Source organism: Rattus norvegicus, chromosome 1 (genome assembly GCF_021556685.1).
Source record: "Rattus norvegicus strain SHRSP/BbbUtx chromosome 1, alternate assembly SHRSP_T2T, whole genome shotgun sequence".
Taxonomy (NCBI): Eukaryota; Metazoa; Chordata; class Mammalia; order Rodentia; family Muridae; genus Rattus; species Rattus norvegicus.
Window position 1 is genome coordinate 71,974,469 of NC_141534.1, and position 21,155 is coordinate 71,995,623.

Sequence of the window (21,155 nt, forward strand, 5' to 3'; positions counted from 1 at the left end):
ACACTAGAGATAATCTGATGGCGAGAGGCAAGCGCAGGAACCCAAGCAACAGAAACCAAGACTACATGCCATCATCGGAGCCCAATTCTCCCACCAAAACAAACATGGAATATCCAAACACACCAGAAAAGCAAGATCTAGTTTCAAAATCATATTTGATCATGATGCTGGAGGACTTCAAGAAAGACATGAACACACTTAGGGAAGCACAGGAAAACATTAATAAACAAGTAGAAGCCTACAGAGAGGAATCACAAAAATCCCTGAAAGAATTCCAGGAAAACACAATCAAACAGTTGAAGGAATTAAAAATGGAAATAGAAGCAATCAAGAAAGAACACATGGAAACAACCCTGGATATAGAAAACCAAAAGAAGAGACAAGGAGCTGTAGATACAAGCTTCACCAACAGAATACAAGAGATGGAAGAGAGAATCTCAGGAGCAGAAGATTCCATAGAAATCATTGACTCAACTGTCAAAGATAATGTAAAGCGGAAAAAGCTACTGGTCCAAAACATACAGGAAATCCAGGACTCAATGAGAAGATCAAACCTAAGGATAATAGGTATAGAAGAGAGTGAAGACTCCCAGCTCAAAGGACCAGTAAATATCTTCAACAAAATCATAGAAGAAAACTTCCCTAACCTAAAAAAAGAGATACCCATAGACATACAAGAAGCCTACAGAACTCCAAACAGATTGGACCAGAAAAGAAACACCTCCCGTCACATAATTGTCAAAACACCAAACGCACAAAATAAAGAAAGAATATTAAAAGCAGTAAGGGAAAAAGGTCAAGTAACATATAAAGGGAGACCTATCAGAATCACACCAGACTTCTCGCCAGAAACTATGAAGGCCAGAAGATCCTGGACTGATGTTATACAGACCCTAAGAGAACACAAATGCCAGCCCAGGTTACTGTATCCAGCAAAACTCTCAATTAACATTGATGGAGAAACCAAGATATTCCATGACAAAACCAAATTTACACAATATCTTTCTACAAATCCAGCACTACAAAGGATAATAAATGGTAAAGCCCAACATAAGGAGGCAAGCTATACCCTAGAAGAAGCAAGAAACTAATCGTCTTGGCAACAAAACAAAGAGAATGAAAGCACACAAACATAACCTCACATCCAAATATGAATATAACGGGAAGCAATAATCACTATTCCTTAATATCTCTCAATATCAATGGCCTCAACTCCCCAATAAAAAGACATAGATTAACAAACTGGATACGCAACGAGGACCCTGCATTCTGCTGCCTACAGGAAACACACCTCAGAGACAAAGACAGACATTACCTCAGAGTGAAAGGCTGGAAAACAACTTTCCAAGCAAATGGTCAGAAGAAGCAAGCTGGAGTAGCCATTCTAATATCAAATAAAATCAATTTCCAACTAAAAGTCATCAAAAAAGATAAGGAAGGACACTTCATATTCATCAAAGGAAAAATCCACCAAGATGAACTCTCAATCCTAAATATCTATGCCCCAAATACAAGGGCACCTACATACGTAAAAGAAACCTTACTAAAGCTCAAAACACAAATTGCACCTCACACAATAATAGTGGGAGATTTCAACACCCCACTCTCATCAATGGACAGATCATGGAAACAGAAATTAAACAGTGATGTAGACAGACTAAGAGAAGTCATGAGCCAAATGGACTTAACGGATATTTATAGAACATTCTATCCTAAAGCAAAAGGATATACCTTCTTCTCAGCTCCTCATGGTACTTTCTCCAAAATTGACCATATAATTGGTCAAAAAACGGGCCTCAACAGGTACAGAAAGATAGAAATAATCCCATGCGTGCTATCGGACCACCACGGCCTAAAACTGGTCTTCAATAACAATAAGGGAAGAATGCCCACATATACGTGGAAATTGAACAATGCTCTACTCAATGATAACCTGGTCAAGGAAGAAATAAAGAAAGAAATTAAAAACTTTTTAGAATTTAATGAAAATGAAGATACAACATACTCAAACTTATGGGACACAATGAAAGCTGTGCTAAGAGGAAAACTCATAGCGCTGAGTGCCTGCAGAAAGAAACAGGAAAGAGCATATGTCAGCAGCTTGACAGCACACCTAAAAGCTCTAGAACAAAAAGAAGCAAATACACCCAGGAGGAGTAGAAGGCAGGAAATAATCAAACTCAGAGCTGAAATCAACCAAGTAGAAACAAAAAGGACCATAGAAAGAATCAACAGAACCAAAAGTTGGTTCTTTGAGAAAATCAACAAGATAGATAAACCCTTAGCCAGACTAACGAGAGGACACAGAGAGTGTGTCCAAATTAATAAAATCAGAAATGAAAAGGGAGACATAACTACAGATTCGGAGGAAATTCAAAAAATCATCAGATCTTACTATAAAAACCTATATTCAACAAAATTTGAAAATCTTCAGGAAATGGACAATTTCCTAGACAGATACCAGGTATCGAGGTTAAATCAGGAACAGATAAACCAGTTAAACAACCCCATAACTCCTAAGGAAATAGAAGCAGTCATTAAAGGTCTCCCAACCAAAAAGAGCCCAGGTCCAGACGGGTTTAGTGCAGAATTCTATCAAACCTTCATAGAAGACCTCATACCAATATTATCCAAACTATTCCACAAAATTGAAACAGATGGAGCCCTACCGAATTCCTTCTACGAAGCCACAATTACTCTTATACCTAAACCACACAAAGACACAACAAAGAAAGAGAACTTCAGACCAATTTCCCTTATGAATATCGACGCAAAAATACTCAATAAAATTCTGGCAAACCGAATTCAAGAGCACATCAAAACAATCATCCACCATGATCAAGTAGGCTTCATCCCAGGCATGCAGGGATGGTTTAATATACGGAAAACCATCAACGTGATCCATCATATAAACAAACTGAAAGAACAGAACCACATGATCATTTCATTAGATGCTGAGAAAGCAGTTGACAAAATTCAACACCCCTTCATGATAAAAGTCCTAGAAAGAATAGGAATTCAAGGCCCATACCTAAACATAGTAAAAGCCATATACAGCAAACCAGTTGCTAACATTAAACTAAATGGAGAGAAACTTGAAGCAATCCCACTAAAATCAGGTACTAGACAAGGCTGCCCACTCTCTCCCTACTTATTCAATATAGTTCTTGAAGTTCTAGCCAGTGCAATCAGACAACAAAAGGAGATCAAAGGGATACAGATCGGAAAAGAAGAGGTCAAAATATCACTATTTGCAGATGACATGATAGTATATTTAAGTGATCCCAAAAGTTCCACCAGAGAACTACTAAAGCTGATAAACAACTTCAGCAAAGTGGCTGGGTATAAAATTAACTCAAATAAATCAGTTGCCTTCCTCTATACAAAAGAGAAACAAGCCGAGAAAGAAATTAGGGAAACGACACCCTTCATAATAGACCCAAATAATATAAAGTACCTCGGTGTGACTTTAACCAAGCAAGTAAAAGATCTGTACAATAAGAACTTCAAGACACTGAGGAAAGAAATTGAAGAAGACCTCAGAAGATGGAAAGATCTCCCATGCTCATGGATTGGCAGGATTAATATAGTAAAAATGGCCATTTTACCAAAAGCAATCTACAGATTCAATGCAATCCCCATCAAAATACCAATCCAATTCTTCAAAGAGTTAGACAGAACAATTTGCAAATTCATCTGGAATAACAAAAAGCCCAGGATAGCTAAAGCTATCCTCAACAATAAAAGAACTTCAGGGGGAATCACTATCCCTGAACTCAAGCAGTATTACAGAGCAATAGTGATAAAAACTGCATGGTATTGGTACAGAGACAGACAGATAGACCAATGGAATAGAATTGAAGACCCAGAAATGAACCCACACACCTATGGTCACTTGATTTTTGACAAAGGAGCCAAAACCATCCAATGGAAAAAAGATAGCATTTTCAGCAAATGGTGCTGGTTCAACTGGAGGGCAACATGTAGAAGAATGCAGATCGATCCATGCTTATCACCCTGTACAAAGCTTAAGTCCAAGTGGATCAAGGACCTCCACATCAAACCAGACACACTCAAACTAATAGAAGAAAAACTAGGGAAGCATCTGGAACACATGGGCACTGGAAAAAATTTCCTAAACAAAACACCAATGGCTTATGCTCTAAGATCAAGAATCGACAAATGGGATCTCATAAAACTGCAAAGCTTCTGTAAGGCAAAGGACACTGTGGTTAGGACAAAACGGCAACCAACAGATTGGGAAAAGATCTTTACCAATCCTACAACAGATAGAGGCCTTATATCCAAAATATACAAAGAACTCAAGAAGTTAGACCGCAGGGAAACAAATAACCCTATTAAAAAATGGGGTTCAGAGCTAAACAAAGAATTCACAGCTGAGGAATGCCGAATGGCTGAGAAACACCTAAAGAAATGTTCAACATCTTTAGTCATAAGGGAAATGCAAATCAAAACAACCCTGAGATTTCACCTCACACCAGTGAGAATGGCTAAGATCAAAAACTCAGGTGACAGCAGATGCTGGAGAGGATGTGGAGAAAGAGGAACACTCCTCCATTGTTGGTGGGATTGCAGACTGGTAAAACCATTCTGGAAATCAGTCTGGAGGTTCCTCAGAAAATTGGACATTGAACTGCCTGAGGATCCAGCTATACCTCTCTTGGGCATATACCCAAAAGATGCCTCAACATATAAAAGAGACACGTGCTCCACTATGTTCATCGCAGCCTTATTTATAATAGCCAGAAACTGGAAAGAACCCAGATGCCCTTCAACAGAGGAATGGATACAGAAAATGTGGTACATCTACACAATGGAATATTACTCAGCTATCAAAAACAACGAGTTTATGAAATTCGTAGGCAAATGGTTGGAACTGGAAAATATCATCCTGAGTGAGCTAACCCAATCACAGAAAGACATACATGGTATGCACTCATTGATAAGTGGCTATTAGCCCAAATGCTTGAATTACCCTAGATCCCTAGAACAAACGAAACTCAAGACGGATGATCAAAATGTGAATGCGTCACTCCTTCTTTAAATGAGGAAAAAGAATACCCTTGGCAGGGAAGGGAGAGGCAAAGATTAAAACAGAGACTGAAGGAACACCCATTCAGAGCCTGCCCCACATGTGGCCCATACATATACAGCCACCCAATTAGACAAGATGGATGAAGCAAAGGAGTGCAGACCGACAGGAGCCGGATGTAGATCGCTCCTGAGAGACACAGCCAGAATACAGCAAATATAGAGGCGAATGCCAGCAGCAAACCACTGAACTGAGAATAGGTCCCCTATTGAAGGAATCAGAGAAAGAACTGGAAGAGCTTGAAGGGGCTCGAGACCCCAAAAGTACAACAATGCCAAGCAACCAGAGCTTCCAGGGACTAAGCCACTACCTAAAGACTATACATGGACTGACCCTGGACTCTGACCCCATAGGTAGCAATGAATATCCTAGTAAGAGCACCAGTGGAAGGGGAAGCCCTGGGTCCTGCTAAGACTGAACCCCCAGTGAACTAGTCTATGGGGGGAGGGCGGCTTTGGGGGGAGGGTTTGGAGGGGAACACCCATAAGTAAGGGGAGGGGGGAGGGGGATGTTTGCCCGGAAACCGGGAAAGGGAATAACACTCGAAATGTATATAAGAAATACTCAAGTTAATAAAAAAATAAATAAAAAAAAAATAAAATAAAAAAAATCTATAACAGCTTCTGGCATTACTAGGAGTAACAATCCACAGCAAACTCCTTAATCCTCTGCCTCTTAGAATATCTCTATCCCATCTTCAAAAATATTCCTTGAGCCTAATATCATAAAAGCTATTCCTCTAGGAGGAAAGTGGCTTTCTTTTGAGACAGAGTCTCCCTCTGCATTGCCAGGTGTCTTAGATTATGTATGTGAACCAGGCTGGCCTGGAGCACCAACTTCTCTGTCTGTTTAAATGCTGGATTTGAAGGCTTTCATGACCTTGCCCAACTACATATACCATTTTCTGTGTGTTGGTTTATTTGTAGAGATCGACCTTCACTGTGTAATGTTGGCTGACCTGGAACTCACTCTGTAGGCCAGGTTTGCCTTGAACTCAGAGATCTAACTGCCTCTGCCTCCTGAGTGCTTTGATTGAAGCAGTACTCCACCACTTCCTAGTTTGTAATGACCTAACAGTTTACCCAAGGTAAAAGCACAACATACTTGGTAGAAATGAGATGACAATTAGCGCTCTGTCGATTGACATTAAGACCTCTTTTGCACTAAATTGGAAACTCCAATGGAAATAGGTGAGGTTCCAGATGCATATAGTACACCAAATGTAAACAACATGAAATAAATAATGATGAACAAGACTACAAGTAACAATCTGACTGAAGCAGTATAAAATGCCACCCTTAAAACAACCTCATGCTCTCAGGATTCTCTCAGAATTGCATAGAACTAACAGCAATGTGACCTATCATTGACTTACTTCTTGACATAAAATGGAACACTTCCTGACTCTTACTTGGTTCTAAAGCAGATACTTAGCTGGGCTTGGTGTAGCGTCCCATTAATCCTAGCATCCCAGAGGCAGAGTAGGCTGATCTCAGTGATTTTAGGGCCAGCCTTTCTCAAAAACAAAAATAAATAAATAAATAAAGCCCATTAGATATTTGTACAACTAAAAACAAATTACAGACTGATGTCATAATTTAAAAAAGTGAGTTGGGCATGGGCACCTTTAAATCCAGGTTTACACAGAGAAGCCCTGTCTAGAATGAATGAATGAACTTTATTGTCTATTTCATACTGGCAGATAAATGTATAACACTGTGTGTGTGTGTGTGTGTGTGTGTGTCTGTGTGTCTGTGTGTCTGTGTGTCTGTGTTAGTGTGCACATGGGCAGGTACACTTCAAATACTGCCCATCTACCTCCTACCTCTCTACTCTCCTGGTCCATAACTGAAACAGTCACTCTACTGTGTTCATCTCTATTCATACTGCCTAGGGCCCAGTAAGATTAATCAGAGTCATTTTTGAGACTGCGGGTTTGGAGCTATGTGCTGGAACCTGATGTGCTCAGCACAGGATAACAACTAAAGGCAGAGAGCGATTCTTTTCCTCGAATCTATCTATAGCCAACACCTGAGAGGGAAAGTGAGTTGTTCCCTTTCCTAGACTGTGGTGTTCTGTGAGGCCAGTGCAAGTAAGTACATTTGCTGTTGGCCACTGATTACAGTAGTTGTATGGAGTTTAGAGAATGACATGTCTTTCCCTCCTGATATCCTAACCTCTTCTTCCCCATTGTCCTTCCATTCAGCAGTCATAAGCATAAAGCTATAATATATATATATACAGAGGACAAGGTGCAGACCTGTGTAAGTCCTGTGCCTGCTACATCAGTCCCTGTGAGTTCACTTGCACTTGACTAGTTCAATCAGAGGGTCTTTTGTCCCGGTGTCCTCCATTTCTCCTGCCTCTTACACTTTTTCTGCCTCATCCTCTGTAAGGTTCCTTGAGCTCTGAGAGGAGGGATTTGATGGAGACTTCCATGTAGACTCTCTCTCCTCTGGATGTCTGACTTGGGCGTCTGCATCTGTTCCCATCTGCAGCTGGAGGAAGCTTTCTTTCATGACTGAATAAGGCACTGTTCTGAATACAGCAGAGTATCATCAGGAGTAATTTTGTTCATACTTCCATTTCTCATTTTACACGAGAAGTGTTCAGTTTTATCCTACGTTTCTGGGAGTTCTAGGCTCTGGGCTTTGGTTAATGTAAGCAGTTTGGGTATGACTTTCACCTTTTGGAGTGACCCTTAAGTCAAATCAGACATTGGTTGGCGACTTGTATAATTTCTGTTCCACCATTGCTGTGCATATTTTGTGGGTAGGACAGATTGTAAGTCACAAGTTTTGTAGCTGGTTGCAGCCATAACTTAAAACTCAAAATCATTACTGCGTTTCACAAACTTTTAATTGTGAGAAAAACTGAAGATATGCAAGCAGAGATTTCTCCCTAAATATACTGAAGATTTGACTGGACATAGCATTTGGAAAATCATTCCTAGATGTCTCTATTCTGTCTTCTCTTTATATACCAAGTACAGTGCTGTGTTAGATGTCTATGTTTTTTTCTGTGGGCTACCTCACAGAACACATGAATTATTATATTCAAGTTAGATTTGGTCACCTGTCTGGGGCAAATGAGATTGCCCAGAAATGTGGAGATGTAGCTACAACCATGGTGGGCAAGTGAATGAACAGGACAAAACAGTCCTCCTACCTGTTGAAACCGTTAGAAAACATTGTTCCTTATTGTACCCAAATTATGGTGACTTAATACTAGTATAAGATAAATTTTATTTGACTATGCTGACATTAGACTAGAATTATTTTTATAAATTTTTAGTTGAACATGAGTCCATGAAGTAGCATTTTTCTGTAATTGCCCTCCTTATATGTAGGTATTCATATTACATTTTCTTCTCAGTGGATGATAAACAGATATCCTTCTCTTTTTTTTTTTTTTTTTTTTTGGAGCTGAGGACCGAACCCAGGGCCTTGCACTTGCTAGGTAAGCGGTCTACCACTGAGCTAAATCCCCAACCCCTTGACAGATACCCTTCTCATAAATGATATCAGGAGTCACTGTAGAGAGTTGACTTGAATAACTGTATAAGGAAAGTGAAGAAACACAACAGTGTGTGAGGCTCAGACAGTGAAGGAAAGAAATAGCAATAGCTTCCCATTGCAGATCTGCCCCAAATCGTCTAAAACCTCTGACATCTGGCAGAATATTTGCTTTACATCAGTCACTTTGGAAGAATCTAGTAGTTCTCTCTCTCTCTCTCTCTCTCTCTCACTCTCTCTCTCTCTCTGTGTGTGTGTGTGTGTGTGTGTGTGTGTTAGAAAGAAAAAAAGACTTTGATGCTTTAAACAGGGCCTTTAATTTTCTAATTTTATTTAAAAATTTTTAGACTTCAGAGTTTATCCCCCTCCTGGTCCACCCTCTGACTGTTCCACATCCCATACCCCCCTCCCTCATCAGAGCCTTTACTACTACAAAGCCTGGGTCACTAGTACACAAGTATTGTGAATCTGAGTTGCGTTAAACTCTTCTTCATCAATTTCTGAGATAAAATATTTAAAATAGAAACATATACCCTGAATATAATCAATTACTGAGCTGCATCCTAAAGCTGATTACTGTTTTCTCAATTATTTGTTTCAGCTTCCTAGAATACTGTCACCCTGTTTTTCTGACTATCCATGCAATTATAGTGTAAGAAAATGTTAACTCCCCAGAGGTCTGCTTAAAAATCACAACAGTGTAAGTAATAAAAACATAAAGTTAAGAAACTTGAGAAAGCTTTTAATGAAGTTTCACTCTTAGAAAATACCTCAGTTTATACTAAACTAAAATTCTGCAAAAGTAACTGAGACCATTGATGTGGATCATAGACACCACAAGTGGGTATGACTTTTCAGTGGCTTCCACCTTTGGAGTTTGCAACGTGTTACTGATACAGTGAAAGCTGTTCTTTAGGTAGGAGTTTTCTTTATTTTGAGACAGAGACTATGTTCCACATTCCTGAAAGGTCTCTCCCCAAATCAAAATATGGTTTTGTCTTCTCGCGTTTGTGTTTTAATAGATGGCGCTCTGGCATCTGAATTGAGCCCTGTTGCTCTTCGGTATACATTATACAGTCCAGAGGCTGTTAGTCCAATGTGTTAGGCTGCCTACTTTACATAATGAGTTCAGAACTCATTATGGGGGTCAAATACAGGGGTGCTGCGATCTGTCAGCTCCAGTTCTGGTCTAGCTGGCATCAAACATGTGGGGAGACTGTGCTTAGGGAGTGCAGGTCAGCCTGACTTCTGGAGCTGCGAGGAAGGAAGCCTTAGACCGAGTGGGAGGGACCGATTCCCGTGGGGCGGGGCCACTCACCCGGAAACAGAGGATGGGAGGATGCTACACATTGGATAGGTGTAAAGGAAGGGTGTGGAGTGGGCGGGTGTAGAAGAGTGACGAGCACGGTGCTGGGATGCAAAGTGTGTGAGCTTAAGAAATTGAGACTATAGAGTCAGAGCCAGAAGTGTCATTTTCCGACCTAGGGCCTGCACCGTGCGGAGAGCACAGGGCCCGTGTCTCGCGGGACCCGTGAACTCCCCTAAGTCACTGGTACCAGGAGGGGTATCCTGGGAGAATCAGCAACTCAGCGACAGGAACCCCAGCCCAGCGGCCCTGGAACCCCCAGGTCAGAGTAACTGCGGGGCTGGAGAACGGGCGGGAGCGGAGCAGAGTATGATCAGAGTCTACACTACTCATAAGGAATACAGCTCTCAAAATTGTGCTGTGGATGTCTTACCCTCTTCGATAAATTTTCAATAATATTAACTGGATAATGCGATTTTTAATTGACCGTCTAGCCTCCAGATATTCTCCTAAGAATTATCTAGTAGAACATATAAATTTGTCTGTTGATATTTGCAAACGCTGTTCTATTTGCTATGGTGGAAAGGCCAAAGCTCTTGAAATTTGTGATCATCTATGCTAAGTTCCGTATTCTACCACTTCCCTGTTCAAGAGAGTGGCATATGGACCTAGGGACTTGGATTCCCCTAGAGTTTTTAGGTATTAGTCATTAAAGGAACACCTGCAAATTTAATTGAGAGTACAATTTATTGTGAGTTCCACAGGTATGGATGTAAACATTAACTTTTAAAAGTCAACGTTTTATCCACCATTAACTGTCCATCTAAAATTGTGTATGCACTCAGTGATGTAAATACAGCACTGTGAAAAGCACTGTGCTGCCAGGCTTGGCGACACTCATCTCTTATCTCAGCACTCCGGAGACAAAGGCAGGTGGATCTCAGTGAGTTAGTTGTAGGCCAACCAGGTCTACACAGTGAGTTTCAGGACTACCACAGCTACGTTGTGAGACCCTGTCTCCAAAAACTTAAATATAAATACAACAATAAGGAAAACAAGGGGAAGGAAGAAAGAAGTTTAGGAGGGAGGAAAGAAGGGAAAAAAGGAAGGAAGGAAGGCAGGTGAGACAAGAAAAAGAAAAAAAAATGTGTCTTCTTGTTTTGAATACTTAATTGTGCAAATCGAGCCTGGAAAACCACAGTATGCATTTGAAGGAATCAGGTCACGGGATTTTCACAGTTAGCCAGGGCATTATAAACCAGCGTTTAGTGGAGGCACACACCTTTAATCCGAGCACTTCAGAGGCAGAGGCAGGTAGATCTTGGAGTTCTTTGCCAGCCTGGTCTACAGAGTGAGTTTAAGGACAGCCAGGGCTACACAGAGAAACCCTGTTTTGCAGGAAAAGAAAGAAAGAGAGGGAGAATGAAACAAAATTAAAAGGCATTAATTGTAGTATAGGATAATATTAGAAATAGTCTTGTGAATAATTATAACTCATCTACATCAGAAAACTATCTGCAATCCTCTTTTCTTAATAGTTCAAGAAAAGCATTCTGTCCCTGGATACATGACCAAACTGTTATGTAGAAGTTACCGTGTAGACCAGGCTGGACTGGAATTCACAGATTTCCACCCATCTTTATCTCCTCAGTGATCACATTAAAGTTGTGCACCAGCAGGAATGTTCAAACTGTTATCTTTAATTCTGTGGTCTGTTGACAATCAGTGGTGGCCGTGGACTTCTGCCAGGAGGAGGGGCAATGCCTTGTGCCTGCTCAGAGGTCTCTGTACAGAGACTGCATGTTGCAGAATTAGATGAGTCTGATTTCTGTGGGTGAGAATAATTTGCTTGCTTTCTCCCTTGCTTTTTCTTGGGTTCTTGGCAAATTAGACTGCAAGTATGTGAGATTTGTGTGACTATGTCTTGCATTCCACTGAGTAAGGCCAAATCCTCAGAGGAACAAAAACAGATTTCAGGAAATGTTTTCTCCTTTAGTGTGTTCCTTTTGGGGAGTATAAGGCTTCATCAGTTTTAGTCCAGAATAAATTTATAACCTCACTAGTATATACTATTCACATCCCCATCATTCAGTTCCATTTCTGCCCCTGAGATTAAACTGAATTGTGATTGGAAGTGAGGTTCAAGTTATGGAAACTGAAAATACTTTTAAAATATTTTCAGTATTCCAACACTACATACATGACTGTAGAATCCTAAATTTTGTTTCTCTTAACTTACTGGGCACAGTAGTATGTAATACTACTTTCTGAATTCAGGTACTTTCTGAAGAATCTCTTTCTCATGTGCAGGGCTCACTGACCACCTAGACCTGCTCTCCTGTGGTACAGAACAAAGAGACCTGGACGATGGAGAGGGAAGAGACAGTAGCTAAGGATCCAGGTATCTTGGAGGATTGTTGAGGGAATGGCAAGGGGTTCAAGTGACTGTGGAAGTGGGACATGAAATCAGTTTTGTCACATTCTGTTTCACTAGCAATAATTCTGGAGACTTCCTCTGAAAAAAATCTCCTCAGGATTATCCTATTTTAGAAGTGAGAAGACTTTCTACAGAAGAATTGATACTCGAAGGGAAATAAAAATTTATTTGACTGTGCATAGAATGATGCCGTCCTTATTCCATGCACATCACTGATCAGGTCTACATACCAATATTAAATGGTTTTCATCTCAGTGATTTCAATATATTATAGAATGATGAAAATTAATACCTCTAGGTTTATGTGCTTTAAGAAATTTTGAGCACATTCTAGCACATTCTCTACATTTTCTTCATTCTGAAAATAATACCAACTGAGTTTTGATAAGAATCAAGAAATTATTTGCAGACTATTAAATTCTGTCTATTCTGTCTTCCCATGGACATCTATTGTCTGTTGTCCTGACAATTCTAAGTGGTTTCCATTGCTGTATTTGTTAATATACTTTGAGATCACCTTTACGTGAGATATTTTTTCTGTCTCTTTACTGTTCCTTGGTACTATAGGATTATTTTCAGTAAAATATGCAAATAGGATTATATGAATTAGTTTAACAGGAATCAGTTGGCATCTGAAAGCAAATGGCCTTCCTTCTAGGTTGTCTCCTCAGGTTGAAAAGAACATGGTCATTTTCACATGTTTAATGTAGTCTTCTGTTTGTGTCTGCTGGGGATGTCTGCATTCTGGGTTTTGTGACATGTACCTGTGTTGATCAAGGACTATCTAGTGGACCATTTTATCATTTGCTAATACTCTTTATTTTGTATTTTAATACTTTTGTCTTTTTTGTCACTATTATAATTATGATCATCAGTTGTCTTTACTGCTCCCTATAGTCATAGCCTTTAAAACATTTTTTTAGGCCAGGGTGTGGTAGTGCAAGTCTTTAATCCTAGCACTTTTGAGGAAGAGGCAGGCAGATCTCTATGAGTTCTAGGCCAGCGTCATCTGTCGAGTAAGTTCCAGGACAGCCACAGCTACATAGAGAAACCTTGTCTTGAAAAAATATATATTACTGTTCAATATCTTGTATCTTTAGATATGAAATAGATTTTTTGATAGAAAATATGTATTTTAATTTAAGCTGTCAATTTTTTTGGATACTGTGCTCCCTTTACATCTTTGGTTTAGGGAATATTACCCACTTACATTTCAGGAAAATGCTGAAAAGATACATTTGCTACTATTTAGTAACACGAGTGTGGATAGTGACTAGAGATTGGAATCTCTGTATATTGAATTTACAGTATCTTATGGCCTATAATGTAGAGCTTTTTTAATATGTACATATTGGCCATCGCAAGTGCTATTGAGCATTTGTTTGCTTATTTATTGATTATATTATCATTTGTTTCCTTTCTAGTGTTTTGATCGATTCTGGATTCTTATCCATTATTCTGTAAATAGATTGCTAATGAGTGTATCTACCGTGCATTGTGTCTCTTTATACTTTCAGTTATTGGTATTTTCCTGGATGTTTTTCATTTTACACAATACTATTTGTCAGTTGCTCCTCTTCTACCAAGTGTTTCCTCCTTCTTATTATTTTGGAGTTTACAGTTTCAATCATACATGAAGGTCTGTGATTCTAGGAGAGACTTAGACTTAGGTTTTTATGTATGTTTTTATGTAAGGATGGATAATTTTCCCAGTGCCACTATTTGAGGAGGCTGTCTAGCTGCAACCCATGCTTGAGGTAAACATGATTGTAGTCATGTGGTCATTGCTATTGGGCAGGTACAAGGTCTGCTGCTCCACTACATTGGGCTGATCTAGAATCACACTAGGATAGCTAAAACATTGCAACCTTTTCCTGAGGTTGTTCTGTACCCAGGAAATTTCTGGGTCAATATAAATTTTGGGTTTTTCTTTCCTAATTCTCTGAAGATTATTGTGGGAAGTTTAATTGTAATGCTAGTAGAACTGAAGATATAAATCACTTTCACATATATAGCAAATTTCACAATAGTATACCCCATTCTTTTTTTTCTTTTTTGTTTTTACATTTTTTATTATTTTTTAAATTTTTTTTTCTGTTTCACTGGATTTTCTTTTCTTTTCTTTTTTTTTCTTGGGGGGTTCTTTTTTTCGGAGCTGGGGACCGAACCCAGGGCCTTGTGCTTCCTAGGCAAGCGCTCTACCACTGAGCTAAATCCCCAACCCCTGGATTTTATTTTCAATGTTTCAAATCTTTCCAGTTTTTTTTAATTTTTTGCACCAAAAAAAGTATCAATACTTTTCATTCTGCTCTTGTCAACTTTAGCCAAAGCCTTCTGAGCTGCAGTCATTTTGCTATTTTTCTTGCCGTTCTTCAAGTCCTTAGTGTTAAACTTAGTGTAATCTTCTTCTGCTTCTACAGGCTCATCTGATAACTTTAGTCTTTGTGGGGGGGTATTGCAGGGAGGCTGGAGGTTCTGGAAGCTTCAAGAACTTGGATAAATCGTCACTTAATTCTTTAGGGATGTAATCAGAGATCAGACCGTAGGCATATCTAACATAGTCTTCTTTGTCCCTGGAAACCTGAACACCAGATAAATATGCAGAAGACTGTATTCGGGCTCCAACATTGACATTATTGGCTTTCAGTGCTGCCACGGTTTGGTTGACCTTCTTCTCCATCCACTTCAGTGTCTTCTCCGTGCTGTATATATAGTACTTCTTGCTGTTCACTTCTTTTTCCTCTGTCACATGCCGAAGTGACTTCTCAAGTTCAGGAAATCTCAGCAGCAAGGTGCAATCTGGAAACATGTCATCCACTACAACCTGATCCAAGGGCTGATACTTCCCCCTCTTTGCCAGCCTTTATGTGATAGTGAAGGAGCAGAAATAAAGGGTCCATGGGTGTGGCAAAGTAGAGAAGGCCCCCAGATTGAACTGATTGATTTATAAACCAAGCTTCTGTAGACACGCATCAATTAAGTAAGGGGCTCCTTCTGCTGAGTGCGGGTTGACCAGCTTTACAAACAGGAGGCCGCTCTTCAACTTCTTCAAGGCATCTTTTAAATATTCTGGAAGTAGGAACACTAGCTGCCTAGCAGCCAAGTCCCCGTGGTCCCAGCCTCCGGCCATGTCGCACGCCGCCGGAAGTCTTAATTTTTTTTATCATATATTTCTTTATTTACATTTCAAAGGTTATTCCCCTTCCCGGTTTCCTGTCCATAAGCCCACATTCCCTCACCTGCCCCTCCCCCATATGGGTAGTCCCCCTATACATCCCCCTTATTGCCCTCCCCCATATTCCCCTGCACTGGGGGTCCAACCTTGGCAAGACCAAGGACTTTGTCTTCCACTGGTGGCCCAACAAGGCTATTCTCTGCTACATATGCAGTTGGAGCCCTGGGTCAATCCATGTATAGTCTTTCGGTAGTGGTTTAGTCCCTGGAAACTCTGGTTGGTTAGCATTGTTGTTTTTATGGGGTTGCAAGCTCCTTCAACTTTTTTTTTCTTTTTTTCCGAGCTGAGGACCGAACCCAGGGCCTTGCACTTACAAGGCAAGCGCCCTACCACTGAGCTAAATCCCCAACCCCCCTTCAACTCTTTCAATACTTCCTCTAATTCCCCCTCAAGGGGGTCTTATTCTCAGTTCACTGGTTTGCTGCTAGCATTGACCTCTATATTGGACATACTCTGGATGTATCTCTCAGGAGAGATCTATATCCAGTCCCTTTTTGCATGCATTTTTTAGCTTCATCAATCTTATCTAGTTTTGGTGGCTGTATATATATGGGCCACAAGTGTGTCAGGCTCTGAATGGCCATTCCTTGAGTTGCTGCTCTAAACTTTGCTTCCATATCCCCTCCTATGAATAGTTTTTCCCCTTTTAAGAAGGAGTGGGAGCATCTGCATTTTGGTCATCCTTCTTGTGCTTCCTGTGGTCTGTGTAGATTGCATCTTGGGTAATTTTAGCTTTTTGGCTAACATCTACTTATCAATGAGTGCATACCAAGTGTGTTTTCCTGTGATTGAGTTACCTCACTCAGGATGATATTTTTCTAGTTCATTCTATTTGCCTATGAATTTCATGAAGTCATTGTTTTTGATAGCTGACTAGTACTCCGTTGTGTAGATGTACCACATTTTTTGAATCCATTCCTCTGTGGAAGGGCATCTGGGTTCCTTCCAGCTTCTGGCTATTATAAATAAGGCTGCTATGAACATAGTGGAGCACGTGTCTTTGTTGTATGTTGGAGCATCTTTTGGGTATATGTCCAAGAGAGGTATAGCTGGTTCTTCAGGTAGTATAATGTCGAATTTTCTGAGGAACGTCCAGACTGATTTCCAGTATGGTTGTACCAGTTTGCAATCCCTCCAACAATGGAGAAGTGTTCCTCTTTCTCCACATTCTCGCCAGCATCTGCTGTCACCTGAGTTTTTTATCTTTGCCATTCTGACTGTTGTGAGGTGGAATCTCAGGGTTGTTTTGACTTGCATTTCCCTGATGACTAAGGATGTTGAACATTTCTTTAGGTGCTTTTTGGCCATTTGATAATCCTCAGCTGATAATGTTTTGTTTAGCTCTGTACCCCACTTTAATAGGGTGATTTGGCTCTCTGGAGTCTAACTTCTTGAGTTCTTCATATATTTTAGATATTAGCCCTCTATCAGATGTAGGATTGGTAAAGATCTTTTCCCAATCTGTTAGTTGCCATTTTGTCCTAATGACAGTGTCTTTGCCTTACAAAAGCTTTGCAGTTTTATGAGGTCCCATTTGTCGATTGTTGATCTTAGAGCATAAGCCATTGGTGTTTTGTTCAGGAAATTTTCCCCAGTGCCCATGTGTTCGAGATATTTCCCCACTTTTTCTTCTATTAGTTTGAGTGTATCTGGTTTGATGTGGAGGTCCTTGATCCACTTGGACTTAAGCTTTGTACAGGGTGATAAGAATGGATTGATTTGCATTCTTCTACATGCTGACCTCCCATTGAACCAGCACCATTTGTTGAAAATGCCATCTTTCTTCCATTGGATGGTTTTAGCTCCTTTGTCAAAGATCAAGTAGCTATAGGTGTGTGGGTTCATTTCTGTGTCTTCAATTCTGTTCCACTGATCTACCTGCCTGTCTCTATAACAATACCATGCAGTTTTTATCACTATTGCTCTGTAATACTGCTTGAAGTCAGAGATAGTGATTCCTTTACTGTTGAGTATAGTTTTCGCTATCATGGGCTTTTTGCTATTCCAAATGAATTTGCAAATTGCTCTTTCTATCTCTATAAAGAATTGAGTAGGAATTTTGATGGGGATTGCATTGAATCTGTAGATCGCTTTTGGCAAAATGGCCATCTTTACTATATTAATCCTGCCAATCCATGAGCATGGACGATCTTTCCGTCTTCTGAGATCTTCTTCAATTTCTTTCTTCAGAGATTTGAAGTTCTTGTCATACAGATCTTTCTCTTGCTTGGTTAAAGTCACACCAAGATATTTTATGTTATTTGGGACTATTATGAAGGGTGTCGTTTCCTTAATTTCTTTCTCTGCTTGTTTCTCTTTTTGTGTAGAGGAAGGCTACTGATTTATTTGAGCTAATTTTATATCCAGCCACTTTGCTGAAGGCATTTATCAGGTTTAGTAGTTCTCTGGTGGAACTTTTGGGATCACGTAAGTATACAATCATTTCGTGATTAGTGATATTTTGACTTCTTCCTTTCCAATCTGTATCCCTTTGATCTCCTTTTGTTGTCTGATTGTTCTGGCTAGGACTTCGAGAACTATATTGAATAAGTAGGGAGAGAGTGGGGAACCTTGTCTAGTCCCTGATTTTAGTGGGATTGCTTCAAGTTTCTCTCCATTTAGTTTAATATTAGCTAATAGTTTGCTGTATATGGCTTTTACTATGTTTAGGTATGGGCCTTGAATTCCTATTCTTTCCAGGACTTTTATCATGAAGGGGTGTTGAATTTTGTCAAATGCTTTCTCAGCATCTAATGAAATGCCCATGTGTTTCTTATCTTGGAGTTTGTTTATATAGTGGATTACATTGGTGGATTTTCATATATTAAACCATCCCTGCATCCCTGGGATGAAGCCTACTTGATCATGATGGATGATCGTTTTGATATGTTCTTGGATTCAGTTTGCAAGAATTTTATTGAGTATTTTTGTGTCAATATTCATAAGGGAAATTGGTCTGAGGTTTTCTTTCTTTGTTGGGTCTTCATGTGGTTTCAGTATAAGAGTAATTGTGGCTTCATAGAAGGAATTCGGTAGTGCTCCATCTGTTTCAATTTTGTGGAATAGTTTGGACAGTATTGGTATGAGGTCTTCTATGAAGGTCTGATAGAATTCTGTACTGAACCCATCTGGACCTGGGCTCTTTTTTGGTTGGGAGACCTTTAATGACTGCTTCTATTTCTTTAGGAGTTATGGGGTTGTGGTATCTGTCTAGGAAATTGTCCATTTCCTCCAGATTTTCAAGTTTTGTTGAATATAGGCTTCTGTAGTAGGATCTGATGATTTTTTAATTTCTTCAGATTCTGTTGTTATGTTTCCCTTTTCATTTCTGATTTTCTTAATTTGGATACATTCTCTGTGACCTCTAGTTAGTCTGGCTAAGGGTTAATCTGTCTTGTTGATTTTCTTAAAGAACCAGCTCCTCCTTTTGTTGATTCTTTGTATAGTCCTTTTTGTTTCTACTTGGTTGATTTCAGCTCTGAGTTTGGTTATTTCTTGCCTTCTACTCCTCTTGGGTTTATTTATTCTTCTTTGTTCTAGAGCTTTAAGGTGTGCTGTCAAGCTTCTGACATATGTTCTCTCCTGTTTCTTTTTGCAGACACTCAGAATTATGAGTTTTCCTCTTAGTACCACTTACATTGTGTCCCAAAAGTTTGGAAATGTTATATCTTCATTTTCATTAAATTCTAATAAGTTTTAAATTTCTTTCCTTATTCCTTCCTTGACCAAGTTGTCATTGAGTAGAGAATTGTTCAACTTCCATGTTTATGTGGGCTTTCTGTCATTATTGCTGTTATTGAAGACCAGTCTTAGTGCGTAGTGATCTGATAGGATGCATGGGATTACTTCTATCTTTCTGTATCTGTTGAGGCCTGTTTTGTGACTGATTATATAGTCAGTTTTGGAGAAGGTTCCATGAGGTGCTGAGAAGACAGTATATCCTTTTGTTTTAGGATGGAGTGTTCTATAAATATCTGTTAAATCCAATTGGTTCATAACTTCTGTTAGTTTCTCTACGTCTCTTTTTAATTTCTGTTTCCATGATCTGTCCAGTGATGAGAGTGGGCTGTTGAAATCTCCTACTATTATCGTGTGAGGTTCAATGTGTGCTTTGCGCTATAGTAAGGTTTCTTTTATGAATGTAGGTGCCCTTGCATTTGGAGCATAGATATTTAGGATTGAGAGTTCATCTTGGTGGATTTTTCCTTTGATGAATATGAAGTGTCATTCCTTATCTTTTTAAATGACTCTTGGCTGAAAGTCAATTTTATTTGATATTAGAATGGCAACTCCAGCTTGTTTCTTCGGGCCATTTGCTCAGAAAATTGTTTTCCAGCCATTTACTCTGAGGTAGTGTCTGTCCTTGTCTTAGAGGTGTGTTTCCTGCATGCAGCAAAATGCTGGGTCCTCTTTATGTATCCAGTCTGTTAGTCTATGTCTTTTTATTGGGGAATTGACTCCATTGATGTTGAGAGATATTAGGAATAGTGATTGTAGCTTCATGTTATTTTCATTGTTAGAGGTGAAATTATGTTTGTTTGTCTCTCTTTTGGTTTCATTGCAAGGAAATTATATTCTTGCTTTATGTACAGTGTAGTTTCTCTCCTTGTGTTGGAGTTTTCCATCTATTATCCTTTGTAGGGCTGGATTTGTAGAAAGATATTACGTAAATTTGGTTTTTGTCATGGAATATCTTTGTTTCTCCATCAATGTTATTTGAAAGTTTTGCTGGATACAGTAAATTGGGCTGGCATTTGTGTTCTCTTAGGGTCTGTATGACATCTGTCTAGGATCTTCTGGCTTTCATAGTCTCTGATGCGAAGTCTAGTATAATTCTTATAGGTCTGCCTTTAAATGTCACTTTACCTTTTTCCCTTACTGCTTTTAATATTCTTTCTTTGTTTTGTGCATTTGGTGTTTTAACTATTATGTGATGGGGGGAATTTCTCTTCTGGTCCAATATATTTGGAGCTGGGTAGGCTTCTTGTATGTTTATGGGCATCTCTTTCTTTAGGCTAGGGAAGTTTTCTTCTATAATTTTGTTGAGTATATTTACTGGCCCCTTAAGTTGGAACTCTTCACTTTCTTCTATACCTATTATCCTTACGTTTGATCTTCTTATTGTGTCCTGGATTTCCTATATGTTTTGGGCTAGGAGCTTTTTGCGTTTTACATTATCTTTGACAGTTGTGTTGATGTTTTCTATGTTATCTTTCTTCCCTGAGATTCTCTCTATTATCTCTTGTATTCTGTTGGTCATGCTTGGGTCTACAGCTCTTTGTCTCTTCCTTTGGTTTTCTGTATCCAGAGTCATCTCCCTTTGTGCTTTCTTTATTGTTTCTATTTCAACTTTCAATTCCTTCACCTGTTTGGTTGTGTTTTCCTGTAATTCTTTCAGAGATTTTTGTGTTTCCTCTAATGGCTTCTACTTGTTTATTTGTGCTTTCCTTCATTTCTCTAAGGGAATTTTTTATGACTTTCTTAAAGTCCTCCATCATTATCAAAAAATGTGATCTCATTTCAAATCTAGATCTTGCTTTTCTGGTGTG

General features: G+C 39.4%; 1 protein-coding gene and 1 pseudogene across 2 annotated transcripts in view; one reads left to right on the top strand and one right to left on the bottom strand.

Annotated features, from left to right (window-relative positions):
- The first annotated feature begins 10,015 nt into the window (after window positions 1–10,015).
- Window positions 10,016–21,155, top strand: part of Zfp53 (zinc finger protein 53) — a 30,297-nt gene continuing 19,157 nt past the window's right edge. The window contains exons 1-2 of one of the 2 annotated variants that reach the window (XM_087553722.1): window positions 10,016–10,256; window positions 12,245–12,335. Coding sequence is in view for 1 of the 2 variants with exons in the window: in NM_001107468.2 (NP_001100938.1) it covers window positions 12,302–12,335 (34 nt within the window). In the remaining variant the exon portion in view is untranslated. 2 annotated transcript variants of the gene reach the window in all.
- Rnaseh2b-ps1 (ribonuclease H2, subunit B, pseudogene 1) lies at window positions 14,617–15,508 on the bottom strand (annotated as a pseudogene).